General features: G+C 32.6%; 1 protein-coding gene across 12 annotated transcripts in view; it reads right to left on the bottom strand.

The window, feature by feature from the left end:
• LOC106684956 (transducin-like enhancer protein 4) overlaps positions 1–18,351 on the bottom strand; it is a 267,440-nt gene that overhangs the window by 129,115 nt on the left and 119,974 nt on the right. For all 12 annotated transcript variants that reach the window (XM_067050244.1, XM_067050238.1, XM_014427350.2 and 9 more), the window contains exon 2: positions 7,571–7,668. Coding sequence is in view for 11 of the 12 variants with exons in the window: in XM_067050238.1 (XP_066906339.1) it covers positions 7,571–7,668 (98 nt within the window). In the remaining variant the exon portion in view is untranslated. The remainder of the gene's footprint in view (positions 1–7,570; positions 7,669–18,351) is intronic.

Genomic DNA, 18,351 nt, shown 5'->3' with positions numbered 1-18,351 from the left:
ATATATAGATTAGAAAGAAACTATGATAAGTTTTTTTTTATTGTTATATAATTTTATATAAAATAATAAGGTGATTGATATTAATAATAAAACATAAATCCCACTTTTAAAATACAAATAATAAAAATAAAATTGATCATAATGAATATAATTCATTTGAAGGATATAGTATATGAATAAAATAAATATTATTCTTTACGGAATATATTTAATTTATTTTATTTATTGAGTTCAATCCGTGCACAACCAATAAACTAGGCTCACAAAATACAACTGACCTTCCAGATTCAAATTAGCAAAACAGGAAACGTGACTGAAAGTGGCCGGAAAGCTGTTGATGTAACGGCATCGTTTGGCGAAAGGTGGAACACGAAGCTGAACGGCTAATGAAGCGGGTAGATCGAACGATAGATACTCGATTGGAGTTATATCGATATGACTCAGGGGTTTGTTTGTAGAGTCAATATTTGCAAGTTAGTGACACTAGGGCAGTTAATGAGAGGGTCGGGTTTGCGGCTTGCGGGTGGCCGACCGGCTGTGGTCGTATCGCCCGGCTCACACTATTAGATAGTCTAACCCCTTCTTGTCATGTTAAATAATTATTGTATACAGTTCAATAAAACTATATAAATAATATAAAAAATTAATTACGTATGTCTCGATGGGTAATATGCAAATAAAGGGCAATTTTCAATATAAAAACTCACTTTCAAAAATATAAAAATTAGAAATGCTGAATCTTTTTAGTCTAGCTCTCAGGACAATTAATCAAAACAAATGCAAATCCTATAAAATAAAAATTTTACTCTTGATTTTATTCCAAGTAAACCAAAATGGTTCCTATTCTCATTCCGCTGGTGTTCCTCAAGGTAATTGGCCTAGTATCCTAGGTCCCATCCTCTACAACGTCTATACAGCTGATATCTCAGCCAATACTAACATTATCCTCAACACTTATACCAAAGGTGTCGTAATTGAAGGATTAAAATAAATCCCATAAAATCAGCTTTACAACCAAGTCACCGGAAAAGAAGATGGCCACGAGACCTGCTAATGTAAAAACGTCATTAGAGTACCAATGTGTAGTTACTCTACACGCCTGTATTATTCCATAATAATTTACATAGAATTTGATAAATGTATAATTATGTACAATTGTAAATTCCAATAAAATTAAAAAAAAAATTCTTGATTTTATTTATTATAAATTTTATTTATTGAATTTTTTTCTTGATTTTACTTTTATTCCTTTTGGTGTGTATAGTATTATTATATTTTTATTTTATCTACTTTTTCATTAGTTATCATTTCCGTTTTCATTAATTATCTAAAACATTTTTGTAATTATTTTTCAATTTTACGTTTTCTAACTGTACATCTTTTTTTATTTTCTTTAATTTACATTGTGCAATTTTATAGAAATTTTCACATATTTTAAATCATAGTTAGCCGTACAGTAGTTAAAATTCATTTTTGTTATCTATTTTCTTTGTTTGTATCTGTTTTAGCCCTGATGAAGCCCATCAACATGGGTCAAAACGTTGGCTAACGTTAAATAGTTGTATTACTATTTGAGTTTTTTATTTTTACCGGAACGGACAATCTTACTTTTAATATATCATACCATCAATCAAAGATCTTCCAGTTTTCTTATTATTAAATTTATTTTATGGAGTGTATAAATTTATTAAAGAATAAAATTTTTATCTATCTTCATTATTTTTAATGTCATGGCATGACAGTGAAACCATAAAGAACCACGAAAATGATAAAATGACCTTTACCTCAGTGGAGCGGCCCTCCCCGTTCTGTGTACCCCCTGGTCAACGGCTCCTGGGCCAATACTGCATTAGCCACCTTCAGCGGACCCAGCCCAACCCCATATAATGCCATGTGGCAAAGGACAGGCACCAGTTACGTTTGTATATATTTAAATATATATTAATATTGTTATTTACAATAAAGGAGGTAAGAAAAAAAAAAGAAAAAGATCTTTATTAAGACCAAGAGGACGCCCATAAATGTAGCAAACACTCATAAGCAATCTCGGACTCCATGAGGACTGCTTACTACTTGCTGACTACAGAGATCACGAAACATGGTGTCATCTGGTAGCAATCCACTTTTCCAATTTCCAGTCGTTTTATATCTCTATCCTTATTACTCTCTTAAAATGGAGCAAAAGAGATTCCACCCTTCCTTGATACCCCTTATATCAAACCCTAACACCCATAGGCTTAGAAATAAAAAAAAAAAAAAATTTAAAATTAATATATATATTTTTTTAATAAAGTCAAAACAATGATAATTTAAAACTGTTATTTTTCCTTCTCGGCAGACTTATAGTAAAGGAATAAGAGTGAAAGCAGACCGAATGGCTGCGGTCACAGTTTTCAGAGTCCCAACAGTCATTAAAATGTCTCTTTTTATTTTATTTGGGAAATGTTTTAACACCATAAGAACGAATTGAAATAATTTTTATAACCTTTTAATAAAGACCTAAATGCAGTAAAAACTTTTTTCCCCCAGAAAATAAAGTTAGGAAGAAGAATAAAGATGATTCGGGGACATCAAAGAAATTAAGTACTCCTAGGCCACTACAATATTAGTGAAAAATTCTAATATGATTGATATATCATATCCATCAGAAAGAAATGTTTCCCAAGGTGAAGTTGTTAACTATGCCATTTAGCACAAATTCAACACAATCTTGGTGAACAAAAAAACCAACAAATGTAGAATCTATATGCTCGTTCTTTTGAATTTTTTCGGCTATTACATTAGATTTTTTCCATTTTCATTATAAAAAAGGAACGAAATAAACCGAAATCAAAGGAAACGTAAATATTAGTAATGTAGGTTGTAAATGATAAAAATTCATATAAATAGTGCTGCATAACCTATACATTCCACCTTTGTACAAGCATTTTAAACAGAATTTTTTATTTCCTCGACATATGATGCTTTCATAAATGCATATTTGTGCTATGTCATATCAAAAATAAACTGCTACATTTAATCGACAAGATTTGAAATAATGTATTTAGACCGTATCGATAAAATTTTAAAATATACAATGTTAAACAAGAGTTAATTATTGAATCCGAAGGTTGAGGAATTCTTTAATTAATTAAAAAACGGGGAACACAAATAGACATTTCTGAAACAATTCAAACTGAAAACAAACAAGTGGATACAGCAAAAATTTGCTCTTGTTTTGTGGCCAAAAATTGAGACACTGCAAATTCAGGCAAACTTGTACCAGACCAGCCAGTACCTTAGAGCAGGTATCCAGGGGGGGGAGTTAGGGTACCCCGAACCATCTTTATCTTTTGAGTACCATACCTTAGCGAAACACAATAACAAAATAGTGATTGTAGTTCACAATATAAAATATATATATATTCCACAAGTCTATAATTATCTTATTCTGTCCTGATGTCTTAATAGGCGAGAAATAACAGTTGATTGATGAACATTGATTTTTGAGAGCCTTTTAAAAAAATATATTATTATCTTAAATAATTTAAATTTTTTCACCCGACTGAAATATTTATAAAATCAATTTTTGAAAACAATACACCATCCGCAACATTTAACAACCGATATATCTGCAGTTCCGACTCACTAATTCTTGATCGAGGATTTTCCACAGTCGACAACGCTAAATAGTTTCAATGGACGTGGAGTTCCAACGGGACAAGCATTTAATCCCAGATCCCATCAGGTGTAATGAAGGATTTCCACGGACCATTGGACCATCGGGGAACCGGGTCCAAATCAGCTAGTTAATCCGATGCCACGGCACCAACCGCTATAATGCCAAGGATTAAATATCTGCCCGTCCCTTCTGGTCTATCTGCATCCAAACCTCACCAGCTTTAATACAGAATTATTTATTGAATCAAAAACAAGAGGTGTAATGTTTAATATTTTACTGTATGTTATAGTATATATTTTATGGAACAGGAGCGAATCTTACTACACAGAGGCAATTTATTTTCTGGTATTTCTACTTTGGGAGAACATAGTTATTTGGAACATATTTGAAATGAAAAAATAATTTTATTCTGGGACATATGTCCCCTAAGAATAAATACATGGTTCTTATATTAAGATTTTTATCTGGCAAACATTTACAAATTTTCAGATAGTAAAATGAAATTACATTGATATATTGGCTTAATTACTGTTTATAATGTTAATCAATATATGCCTATTTATTTGATTACAATGATGCGGAGGTTTGGTTATGCAATAAGTGAAGGAATAGGTGTTGTTTAAAGGAAAGAATGGATGAGGACTGGCGAATGGAGATGGGAAGAGAATTCCAGAAGGAGGTTGCACTGGTGGATTTGCTAAAGAAGACGGTTCTATAGGAGGGCATATATAAATCATTCGGATGGGATCTGGTGTTTAATGAGTGGATGGATGAACGAAGAGGGAGGAGATCAAGGATATAGGTAGGTTTTTGATTTTAAGAACTTGGAATGGGAAAAGACCAAGGCGGTATTGCCTTCGGGAGGTTGGATAGAGCCACTTCAACTCGGTATACCAGCGGGGGACTCCTTGGGAACCCAAAGATAAATCTTACAAAGCAATTCATGAGTCTCTTCAGTCTCAACTCATATTTAAGGTTGCTTTTAGCTGATAATAACCAACTACTTCTGTAAAATGTCTATTTCCTACTTTCTGTTTTTATTACTTTCGAGTAATATAAAGGGAAAGACTGAGGATTTGTCTTACTTGCATGTAAACACTATAGATCAAGGATCGCACTCACCAGCTGAAAATAGGAACCAGATCCTTTCTTGGATTGGGAAAAAATCCTGGCGGTTGAGAATCATCCATGCCGGATTACAGGACACCTCTATCTTCATATTATACAAGAAGTTTATGTGGAAATACCGTCGTATTTCCAGGCATTCTTCCTCAAACAAGTTTTCCAATACCACCATCCACTATACATTTCCGATCTCCTTAAATTCAAAACCTATGTCCATTCTTGTAACACACATTCTCGATTTTTAGACTCAAATAAAAGGGTACAATTTGACAAATCATTCCTTATCAGATTCTCTTCCCTATGAAATTCAATCCCTAAGTTCTTTCATCGTTCCAGTACCCTTCCCACTTTTGAATCTCGAATATTTCATCACTTCCTATCCATACCGCTCCTATTCAGGTAGGGCTATTGTAAGGAAAACGAAAGTAATTAAATAATTTATTATTATCATTATTATAACTCAATCCATGGCAAGTGGTAGAAGGGTTTTTCTCTTTTTTTTTTTTCCATGTTATACATCCAAATATATCTTCGTTATAAATACCTCTTTTATTGAAATATAAAATTATAATAATAATATTCTGGAATATGAACAATCATAAATTAAAAGCTTAGTGAACCCGAAGGTTCGATACCGATACCACCAGTCGCTGTCTACATACATCTGTTCAGTGATGCCCTCCCAAACCAAAATCCATAAGATCAGTCTTGATGCAATCCTCCCATCAAAGTTTCGGCCAACCGCATAGACGCTTACCAGTTAGATCAGAGCTCATTAACTTTTTAAGGCAACGCTCCTCACTAAAACCTACAACCTTACAAGGCTTTCTTATTCGTTGTAATACTATCACCTGAATTATATTCATAAGGTACAGTTCTTACAATTTCGTGTTGTTTAGCCTCCTAAATTTAATTATTTTATAAACCAATACTTCGATTTTAAAACCATGGACACTAAAAATATATATATCATGAAATTTAATTTATTTCAATATTCTATATAATCTATACAATTTCTAGTTTCCTTAAAAATTTAATATGTGGTTAAAATTTTTTTTTGCCAATTACATGCACACTACTTTTCATAAGCATTTCAAAACTAAATTGATAATTAGAAAACAATAAATAAAGCGGATAATTAGTCATTTACAGTTAGACGACCTATTGAACCAGCAGGATGTGGCTTGAGAGCGTGAGGCAATCCGCAAGTATAGTGAGGGGAGGCAAGAGCTTGTGCAAGATAAGACCGAACGTGACAGAACCTACGTGTCTTTGTCTGTTCCTAAGTGTCTGTGTCTGTGAAAGGAGAGGGGGGAACTGTCGCAGCCCTGATAACAGTTATCGCTCCCGGTTCTGTTTGCTCCAGACAAACAGGACTAGACACTGCCGCGCTCTCGAAATGTTTACCTTGGGCATTTATTCTGCCTAGAGCAAACACCCGGAGGCAATTCCGATGATAAAACCATTTAGTCGCCTGGCAACACCACCATCTGCCGTCGTACCCTCGGGGGTTTGCCAAGTCTATTATTATACATAGGGGATGTTCGACGTAGGGGCGAATTCTCAAGGGTGGTCCTTCTATTCGAAAATTATTTATTCTCCTGAGAGATGTTTGAGAATCTGAGATACTTTTACACATGGCTTATGAATCTTGACTTCATACTAAGTACATTTTCAATTCAACACATTAGCAAATAAAACAAAATTAGATACTGGAAACGTGTAAGAGAGTTGACGAAAGAAGCATACTGTAAATATATATTTCGTAAATATAATAGATAAATATTTCTTTGTATAATAATAAAAAAAAGGACATAGTCAATTAAAAATAGTACCTTAAAATGAAAATTTTTACTTTGTGCCAAGGGTTACAGGTGCTTAACGTACTTCAAAGGTTGAATGATGAGAGGAAATATGTTTGAATAAATTCTGGTATAATGTAACTTAACTGTGTCTTTTTTTATATATTATACTTGGCACTAAGTACCACAATTTACAATAAATACAATAGAAAAAATTAAAATTGAAGTTATAAATAATTTTAAAAAGGTTAATTTTTATTTAAATTAATATGTGGAGGTTAAAGAAAAGGTATTTTAAAATTATATATTTTTTCAATATGAAATCCTGAATTAATTTATTGTATTTAAACGAATTAAATAAAGATATATATAATCAATTAACATAATACTTCACAAATTCGATTCAAAAAGAGTTCCATAATACATTAATTTTTCTGAATTATGGCTTTTTTTTATTAACAAACCCACGAATTTAAAATGAATCTTTGTAAACTACGTAACGAATTTTAATCAAAAAATGATCTTTAAAACGTTCAATCGCACGGTTAGTTAATATAATAAAAGACGAGTAAGGAAATACAAAAACACAAAGGCAATATTTGAGTATCTTAAAATTAATGAAAAAAAATTATTTTTAAGTTAAACCATTATAACTTAAAAATAATTTTTTTCACTCACAAAAATTTAAATTGATTACTTCACCGATAAAATTGACTAAATTTAATCGTTCTCAATATTTTAATATATTTTTCAAATCGTAAATTTGTATTAAATTGTACTTTCGGACAGAAAAAAAATGCCATAATTAGTACTGATTTTATTTGAATACTTTGATCATCAATCTTTAACAGGATTTGTTCTATTTTTTATTATTTTAAAAAATATTTGATTTGTATATATTATTTTAACTTCCTTGTGTTTTTTTAAATATTCATTATACACTCTTAACATATTCCTTAAAGAAATGAATTAATTTCCTCACCTATGGTACTGCGCTTGAAGAAAACTAAATTCTTCCTTTATCCTATCACAGGACTCACCAACCGTGAACTTGAATGGCTGCCCCGGTTGCGGAGGCCCCTGCAAAAAAAAAAATTATTGTATATAACTAATATATTAATTATTAATAAACAATGAAATAAGAAAAGTATAAATAAGAAATAAATGATATAAAAAAGAACCTGGAGATGGAAACTGTATTATGATTTTTTTTCAGAAGTTTTACAACTTTAAAACACTGGTACAGATGGTGTGAATACCCATTTACATGTAATTTTGTCGATTTAGGTAAAAAGTAAAAGTAATGCATTAAATATCAAATGAATACAGAACACTGATTTCCTGAATTTCATGTTGGACTATTTTGACCCGACCTGGCACAATCTCACCTCAGTTTTACAGCAATCACGCGCCTTTCGGATTTTTTTTCTTTTATTACGTTCCACACTGTATATGAAAATATGCCAACATAGATGATATTAATGTAAGATGTGATGAAATATGACAAATTGCTTGTATGGAACGTTCTTATCAAAAGTATTACCTGTGGGGTTTCTTTCATACTCACACTTTTATAGGTTTCGTTCGGTTTTAATCATTAATATAAACATCATAAGATTGTAAGGTACATAGGTTGAAAACTCGATATAAAAATTAACCTAAAAGAAAGTGATACGTTAAAAAAAACTTCTGTTTTATTTCAGACTATGTTGTTGTTAAGCCCTCACCATTAATTAGTCGCTAGTTTCAATAGCCATTTCCTACTCAGACGCCTCTCTCCCTGGCTACCCTATTAGCTCCTTTCTCCACAGGGACTCCGCCCGGCTGAGGACAAACCGAACCCGGGGGAGATATTAGTTGGTGAGGCCCGAAGCCACAATTTATGCGGGGCCCAGACCGCTGGCATCAGTATTCCACTGGCTTTGCGGATTCCCTTTCCAGCTCACGTAGACCCAACTAACAGCCAACTCCGCTCGGGTCGACGTAATTGACAACAAACTCCCAAAATTTTGTAATTAAATTGACTCCCCCTAGTTCCCGGCTATAGTCCTGTCCGAGAAATCTAGCCTTCGGCAAACACAATTTATGTTTGTTTCGCGAAAACTTGTACTAGAAGGAGCACTTCTCAACGCCTAGAAGGGGATCACAATATTGTTGCCTTGTCAGATAAGACATAAAATATACCTAAATTGTTCATTAATAGCGATGTGTCTACATATAAAAGTTGTATTACTAAACAGATAAGTGAATTAATTGTTAAACATAATGATTGAATGTATATTTGGAAGAAAGGTACGGCTTCAATTAAATTGACTTTTTAAATCTTTTACAATCCAATTCCTCTGCAGTTCATCAAACGTCAAAGATAACCCCAGAAATAAAAGTAGAAAGGAAGGGTATCTATTACAAACCAAATCATCAACATTAAGTAAGAATTTTGCATTTTGAGGATCAGGAATGAATTTGATGATTTACACAAGCTGTTTAGCTTAACTCTCACATTCCTAAAAGTTCGTTACCATGTAAATGATCTTCAGTTTTGGCCTAGCACATTAGTGAGAATCGCGGGATGGTAGGTAACAAATAATATTTTTATAAATTATTTTCTCTCCATATCTGTGGGTCAGCTAAAAGGTTTTAACAGGCAAATTCACAATAAATTGACTCAAAATGCACTTTTAAGCATCCTAGTTTTCAAATATTTCACCGCTTCTTTGACCCAAATAGGGAGTGGGAGTGGCCTCGCACTGTTCAATTTGCGACAAAGTAAACCACAGACTTCGTGGACAGATTACCAACCATCTCTGTCTGTGTTAGGAATTACTGGTCTAGCAAATGTTACTGTGACAAATTTAACAAGAATCGATTAAAAGTTTTGGTTGTATCAGTGTTTTATTAAGCAGCATCAGATCGAATCTGGCCTGGGCGGGTTTATTATTATATAGCGGCATTCTACGGGATAAAACCTTAACCTTCCAACTCTGGTTAGAGTTGTATGACTCCTCTTGTATATCAAAAATGATCAGGCAGGGAGTAAACAAAAAATATACTGTTAATTTTTTCAGATTTCACTCAATATTAAAACAGTTTTCCCGTATATATGCTCATTCATCTTACCTTCATCGTTTGCAACATGCATGGAAGTCTAATAAATAATTGCACAAGGACTGCTGAATTTAGTGTCATTGAGTGGTAAGCTTGTTAAAGATGAAGATGTTTGAACCGACTGAAAAGGACAGTAGAGCAATGGACGGCCCCCTATTGAGAATAATGAAATAGTAGAGGGCTGGAGAGATGCTGGAATTCCTGGAGGGATCCTCTCTTCTGGCTGCCATTTCAAAGGAGCCGCAGTGCCTGCGAGAGACAAGGGACCCTAAGTGGACTATCGATCCCTCGGTCAGGAATCAATTGGTCCTCCGAGTCGATCTATTTGGCGGGGGCGGGAGTAATTGGCGGGAAGGCCAGGTAATCCTGCCATTAGCCCTCTCTCTCTCTCTTTCTGTCTTCTCTCTTTCTTCCTCTACCATTTACACACTCTCTCTCTCTATTTCTCTTTAACTCGTCCCCTTCCTATTTTACAATTAGTGTTTCTTTGTATACTTTTTATTGATAAATGAAAAATTGATAATATACAAATATGAAACTGTTTATCCCCTACAAGTTTAAAACCCCCCAAAAATGGTGAATTTGAGATTTGGGAACCCACTTCAAAATTGTAGTAAAACATTCGACTATATTATTGTATTCGAAGTTGCTTATAAACGCTATTTAGAAGGGTTAGGTTTCGAAAAAAGTAAAATTTCAAATGCAAACAAAAAATTTGGACAATTTTACTTTTTGCATGACGTTTTAAATATAATTTCTAGCTTTTCAAATACCCGAGTGAGGGCAATTCCAAGGATGCCTTTTTTTTTTTTTTTTTTTTTTTTTATTGCACGGCTAAGACTGTTTTCAAGTTAAACGGTTACTTGGAGATTTTTTTTTAAACAACTTGAACTAAAAATACTGACGTCGCGTCATGGTCCTGTCCAGTTGCTTTCTTTAGAGGAATAAAACCTATTGATTGGATGGATAGGGGATTTCGATTAACTGAATTTTTTTTTCTGCTTGATTTGAGAACTTTTTACACATCTGGAAACTCAAAAATTGTCGTGAGAATGGATATTAAACAAATAAGATATACTTTCAAAAATGGAAATGGTACACTTAAATACTAAACCACAAATACAGTCTCCTTCGAAAATACAAAATCTGATACTGAGACAGATTAAAGTAATAAACTGTGATATAATCAGAGCTACTTTATGTATTAATGTATTACCGACAACAAACTGCGCAGTCTATCCCGCAATCAAAGCCTGCCGGCGGCAGGCGAATCTACAACCAACCGCCGGGACAGGGCATGAATAAAACATGGCGCATCGTAATGAGCCAGTGTTATGTGGTGTTGATCCATTTACAGCCGCTACACATCTCCCTTCTGCACATTTACATCAGAAAAGCACCGAACCCCTCCTATCTACATAAAGGTGGGTACCTCAACCATCAGCTTAAAATATGTCAGTCTGAGGCGTTGTCTCTGTCTAGATCGGGGTAAATTATAGGCGACATTTTTATTCTATTACGCCATCAAACAATCGGTTTTTTTTTCAACGCCTTAAAGCGTCTGACGTAATAATGACTCAAACGTTTAATTATTAATTTATAGCACAATCAACCAACTTTAATTAAAGTATGAATAGACATCTATATGTCAAATAGTTCCATGATAAACGTAATTCACGAAATGTTGATTATTCGTGTTGCTCGGGAATTAGTTAAAACTCCAAGCTCATAAGACTCATATTTTTGTTTAAAAGACTGTTGGGGTTATGCGCCCTATATACTTCAAAATATACTTTTTAAGGACATTTACAGTAATTGAATACCCTGTATATTCAAGGTATGCATGAAACTATTTTCTGAAAAAAAAAAAAAAAATTTCAATTGTAAACTCGTTTTTTAATATTTTTTATTCTCTTTTACTATGGTTGGCAGTCATCACTTCTGACTTAATTGTTTTTATATAAGTAATCAAACATCAGAGTGAAAGAACGTTTTTTTCCTTTAGGTAATCCGTGTTATAGCAAGATTCCACACAACAATCTCTATTATCCAGCAAACCATCATTATTTTTCAAAATTTATTTATATTTAGAGTATAAAATATAACAACAAAGCCTAATCTATTAATTAAAAACATAACTACATATCTTCTAGATTAATTACTAATTAACTTTTATTCAAGACATACAAATATATGTTTTATCCCAGTATATAATACGAAAGTTTCAGTGCATATATGGATTAGGTACAATTATAAAGTGTAATAAAGGTCGGAAATGAAAAATAAACTGCGGAAGAGAAAGGAGTTCAAGGAAATAACCACTATGAACTGGTTAAGAGCAGACAAAGCGGAATTAAAATTTTAAAACAGCAGGCTCTAACAATGTTTCCATAGTTGCTGAATATTTTTAAATAAATTAATTTATTATGATATAAATAAAAATATAATCAAATAAAAAAACAACTTTTTTCCTGTGTTCAACTTAATTTATTCAAAATGTTTCAATATGAACACTATAGTTCTCCTCTCAATAGTTTTACACGGCCTTTTTCTTTCAATAATATTATTTTTTTTATATAACAAATAAAATAAATATATAATTTATAGAAGGAATTAAATAGCAATCGATGGGGCTTTTTGGTGATATCAACAGTTTTAGAAATACATTTAAATGATGATCGATCATTAAAATTAATAAAAAATAAAATTAAAATTACTTTCTTCATATAAAATATTTTTGAACAAACTTGTTACGTTGTTAAAATATGAAATACAAACAGAAAAATCATATTTTCTAATATAAATACGACACTCTTATTAAATTCATTCAGAACTTGGTATCACAACCATGAAAAAACAAAACAATAAATGGATTTCACTTCTGTTGATATTAGGCCTATAAAATATATTCCATTAATCAGTTCTAATAAATGTAATTTGACAATTAATAACTTCATTAGCAATTATTTAATTTTATTATTATTTTAGAATCGTTTGGCAAATTTCATTATTTTTATAAATAAAACATTTATTTTTAAAATTTGTATTTATTTTTACTGAAAAAAAATAATTGAAAAAACTAACTTAAATTCACTGAATTTACCTTAGTTGAATATAACTTAACTGAATAGAACATATAGAGATATAAATTCTTATGACATTTTTCTATGATAGCAAAGAAATAATAATACAACCTAATAGGAACGATTTTACCTTTCTCACTCCTTGATAGCGAATTATTCGGATATAGCTTTGCTGAAGCAACTTACAAATATAATTTTGGTCCTCCGGGCCGGATAATATAATTATTTTGCAGCAACCACAATCTTTGAGTAAGAAGCTAAATAAATTACGAATAAGTCAATAAATGTAAATATCAAGCTTAAAAAAATATACTATTTTAAAAATAAAAAAACGTCATTATTTTTATAAAAAATAATTATAATACCATTATAATATTTCAATATAATATTATATAGTCTCAATTTCCACAGGAGATTATAGTTTATTATTGTTAATTACATTATCCATTAGACTTATGAATGAATTATTAATTTTTTTGTTTGTCAAAGCTCTTTTTTCATGCCTATAGTGTTCACAGAATTGTTTATAAAGTAATTTTCTATCCTCTGAGCACGTTTTCGAAACCTGTTACACATCATCATCATTATGGGCGGTGAATGGGCACCCATGACGCTTATATCAACCTGAGGAGACACGGATTAAAAAATTAGCCTAAATAGCGGGCATTCCAATGGGGACGGAATTTACTGGAAAGTAAGCCGAGTTCACATTGTCTCCGTTGGCCCCATTGTGCTGGTCCTGGAATGGATTATACACGCGCCTTGTTCTCCTGCATAAGGCCACCTTTCCTCGTGTTCACCCTATACGTTAACACACTTGCTTCATCTGTTTCATTTTTATTCGTATCCTACTTAATCTGAGTTCTGATGTTATTTTTTAGTTACTCATCAAGTCGAATCCACACGTTTGTCACTTGTTACAAATCTGAAACATCTACAAACGATTGATAAATTAACAAAGTAATAAATGTCAGGATTTACACACGTGTTCCAGAGAACCAAGCATGGGGAACTACGAATTATAACGGCTTTTATCTTCCGTCTAAACTATTTTTATTTAAGATAGAATAAACAAGAAGATGGTTGAGGATAAAAATGCATAGAAATGGGAACAGATTTTTAAATTAGACTTTTGTATTAGTATTTCATAATATACTTAATTTAATCTTTAAATTAAAAATAATTTTTGTGAAATATTTTTTATTTCGATGTACTCATGTACAATTTCCCTAACTGAACGTTGAAGTGAATTAGTATTAGTACTTATAATTTATATAACGTAAGACAAACGTTTACTAAAAAGCAAAGATGGAAAAAAAATAAATAAACACACAAAACTGGACTTTGATTCAACCTCAATAGCCTCTAAAGAAGGAAAACTCAGCGCCTTGTAAGTTGGGACCATTAGGGCCATGTGGTTCAATTTAGATAATTACGGTCGGTTTGGCAGAGGGCACCACTAGGCGGTCCCGACAAGGGGTCAACTTTTTGGCGGGTTGCCGATTTGGCGGGAGTTGCCAGCAGGTGCCAAATGAGATCAAGGGCCCAGTGGCAGTTTGTTAAAGACAACCCTACCCCTCCCCCTCTCTCCCCTTCACAATCCCCCTTGCCCCATCTCGACTCGTAATTTACTTAGCAATAATGATTTTTCACAGAGGCAATTTGGCCTTAGACCAAAAACAGGGTTTTATATATATATTTCCACAAAATATTTACTCTAAAATGGTTCTCAAGTTCCAATCTTGGATGGTGTATTTGAAGACCATATTTTTAGAGTTAAAAAAATAAACGCTGAGAATATACTTATTAAAGACGGAACTCGCTCCAAGCCTGAGCAATAAAAATAATACTTCATTTTTAAATCTCTTAAACATAAACGAATAGTTTGAGAGAATGTTTACGAGACCTCATTAAGATAAATTATTACATGATGGCTTATTGTTTGAATTAATTATATCAGTAGATAAAATATTTGCTTTCTCAACACACTTCTCATAGCTGCTTCGGATAAATGGAGTCATTGGAGGATTACATCAAAAATGATTCAAAAAGTTCCTCTCCCAGCTAAAGGAGTTAGTGTTAAAGGAGCAGTGACCTACAACTTGAGAAACCCAACCTCAACCAGAAGACTGAAGCCCAGGCTGCTGCTGGACATCCTGTTGAAAAGTCTGTAGTTATAAATACTATTATTGACCTAACTTCTATTTTATTTATTTTCTCTTCGTCCTTTTTTCTAATTAACTTCTCCCCCCCCCCCCCATTAGAGGGCAATTGTATGTTTTGTTAAATCTATGAAAGTTGTTATTTTTGTTATCAACTTTATTTTTCTCTATGAATTATTATTTTATTTTATCATATTTTTTTTTTTAATTATAACATTGTATGTAGTGAGGGGTGTCTTTTGTACGAGACTATACCTACTTTATTAAATGGTTTTTAATATCGGCTAGTTCTTATCCTCCTTAAATAATTTCATAGGACTTAAACGGCTAATTTTCAAAATGGCTTCCTCTAAGGTACCCTTAATTTTGTTAAGGATGAAATCATTAACCATCTTATTTTTTCATAAGTAACGTAAAATGGATGAATATAAACTATAAAAGGATTTGATACTTAACTAGAAAAGATAAAAGGAAAAATATTTTTTCCAGATTGAAAACGAATTTCTGGAAATAGTAGTAATATAGACGTGTTATGTACCGTTAAACAACTAAAGATTTAAAAAAAAATGTTTAATATTAAATTCATAGAAGGCTATGGATAAGGACGAATTATGCATAAATAATAGGTGTTCTTGGCTGGCTGATTATTGTTGTTATAATAACCACAGTTAATAAATTTTTTTTTAAATTTTGCTTAACCTATATATGAGCCTTTCAGTTGCAGAATGACTACATAAAATCAATTTGCCACTTACCCCAAATATATAAAATAAATATATATAGTGTTATGTAAGATAAAAATAAGCTGCTAAAGTTAACATGATTTGAAACACTGTATTTAGACCGTCATTTCAAGGAAAAATTCTTAAACAAGAGAAAATTCTTTAATTAATTAAAACACAGAGAGCACAAATATTCATTTGTTGGCTGTTCTAAAACAACGCAAATTAAAAACAAACGTGCGTACGCGGTATAAGCGCTCTTTGATTTGTACCACAAACTCAGGCCATTGTTTGGCAAACATGTAGAGAGTCACCTAAGGTATTTAAATATTGATTCTATAACCAATCTGTTAAAAGCTCTTTTCGAAAATTAGTAAGGAAAAGGATTAGCACAGAGAATAATATAAAGATATAATTTTTTTATAATTTAAACTCAATTTAATTTAATAACTCAAAAGGCCATCCTTCCCGACCGGACTTGCCCTATCAAGACCCTCAAGCAGCGACGGTTCTATATCACTTTTGAAATATTTGCTTAAAACGTGAATGGAGCAATATTTAAAAATCGCCTGAAATTGGAAAACGGTGTGAGAACCACCACTCCCACACTCTGTGTTAGCCTTATCTGAATTTTCAACAGACACTTATAGCGAGTAGGTTGGTCGTTGTACAACATCTCTCAATCTCACAAGAGATCATAACACAAAAAATCCTCCCCACCGGACCCGCCCCATTAAGACCCCCAGGCATCGACGGTCCTATATCACCTTTGAAATATTTGCTTAGAACGGGAAGAGTAGACTCAAAATAGTTAAATCTAGCAATATTCAAAAATCGCCTGAAATTGGAAAACGGCGTGAATATAAATAAAATGACATAATGAATAAACTCAAATAATTTAAGTAAATTTTTTTTTTTAATTATTTATTTAATGTAATTTACAACTGTACAGAATAACACAATAGGTAAATATGTAGTATGTTTCATATACACTTGAAAATCTTGGGAAGGAACCACCCATTTGTGGTACTTCAAACATTAATTTAAATTAGAAGGTCCCGTGGCCATCTTCTTTTCAGACGCCTCGGAGGATTATCAGGGATTGTTAAGGATGAAAGATTAAGAATTAATGGGTTAGGATGGTTAAGGAGTTTGGAATGAAAAATATCTGTTTTGGGTCAAATCTGCAACGAATGGGATGTTAAGGTCTTTGTGAATGAGTTTATTTGTGACGTAATAAGGAGCATCAAGGATTTTACGAAGGATTTTGGATTGTAACGATTGGATGCGGGAAGAATTTGATAGTTTGGTGGAGCCCCAGAGCTCAATTCCATATGTCCAAATTGGTCTGATTATTGTAGTGTATACTAATTTTTTGTAGTGAATAGGAAGTTTAGAGCGTTTGTCAAGTAAGTGTTGTAGCAATCGGAATCTACGAGCAGTTTCTTGTCGTTTCAGTCTTGTGTGTGGATTCCAAGTAAGTCTCTTGTCAAGATGGAGTCCTAAGTATCGAATCTGTTCAACAGGCATTAGTGGTGTATTTAGAAAGGATACTGTAGGAGAGGAGGGCAGAGGTTTACGACGGAGAGTAAAGGTGATCTGGTGGGATTTGTCAGGATTTATTTTGATTCTCCAGTTTTTACACCATTCTTCAATAGATGTAATGTGTGCGTTATTTAAGTAAATTAAAATTTAAAGTAGGTGGTAAGTGAGAGTAATGTGATGCGCTAGATTTTTTTATTTGCAATAAATGATTAGATAAGCATTACCTCTTTGAGGCATACCAATGGATACACTGTTTTTATAACAGACAACAAAAGAGCTGTGGGAAATGCCCGAGCTGAGAAATATACTGACAGATCAGCGATCAGCAGATACTTGCAACCTTTGCGTTCTTTCCGCTCAGCTATATTTCATAGACGTCTATTCCACTACTTTCGGCCCGATTTAAGTTACAATATAATATTATTATATTACATAGTTAAAAAGCAATACAATGAAAATAAAAGATAATAATGAGTCGAGGCAAACCGAAACCGCAACCCACACATGGCGGCGGCTGCTAATAGACCGAACCGTAATTGGACTCGTGCGGTCTACGTAATGGGTTATATATGACTTTCTGGGGTTATGGGGTTTAGTCGACCTCGTCTAACTTGGGCCTTATGGATTTTGCTAGCTGGGATATTTATCAGGGGTTACATAATTGAGAAAGGTTTTCGAGCCCGTATGAATATAGAGGCACGATACGGTACTTGAATAATGTAATGAACTGATTAAGGCAACGATATTGAATACAACAGTAAACTCATGCAAAGCAGACCTGACATTTATAAACATTTAATGAATAATATTAATGACAATTAATATTACTAATTTAATTATTCAAGTTATTTACTGTTTCTTTCAGGTATTTATCGATTTTATTTAAGAATTAGAAATTTAAAATATTTATTTTAATAATTACAAATGTTTAATCAGTAGGAATGAGATTTTTAGGTTATCACAACTAGATCGCCGCCTTACCTGGAATCACCATATCAACATCGAACTAACTCAAACTTATGCAAGGTTAGCAATGCTATATCCTAAACAGAAATTCCAAACTAAAACCAGAAACAACTGTTCTTATATTTAAAACAATCCTCAGGCCACTGCTGATGTACGGCTGTGAAGTCTGGGGAGCGGCAT

This window comes from Halyomorpha halys, unplaced genomic scaffold (assembly GCF_000696795.3).
Source record: "Halyomorpha halys isolate HHAL.00 unplaced genomic scaffold, Hhal_1.1 Scaffold633.1, whole genome shotgun sequence".
In the NCBI taxonomy this organism is placed as follows: Eukaryota; Metazoa; Arthropoda; class Insecta; order Hemiptera; family Pentatomidae; genus Halyomorpha; species Halyomorpha halys.
This window is presented reverse-complemented; position numbering and strand designations above follow the sequence as displayed.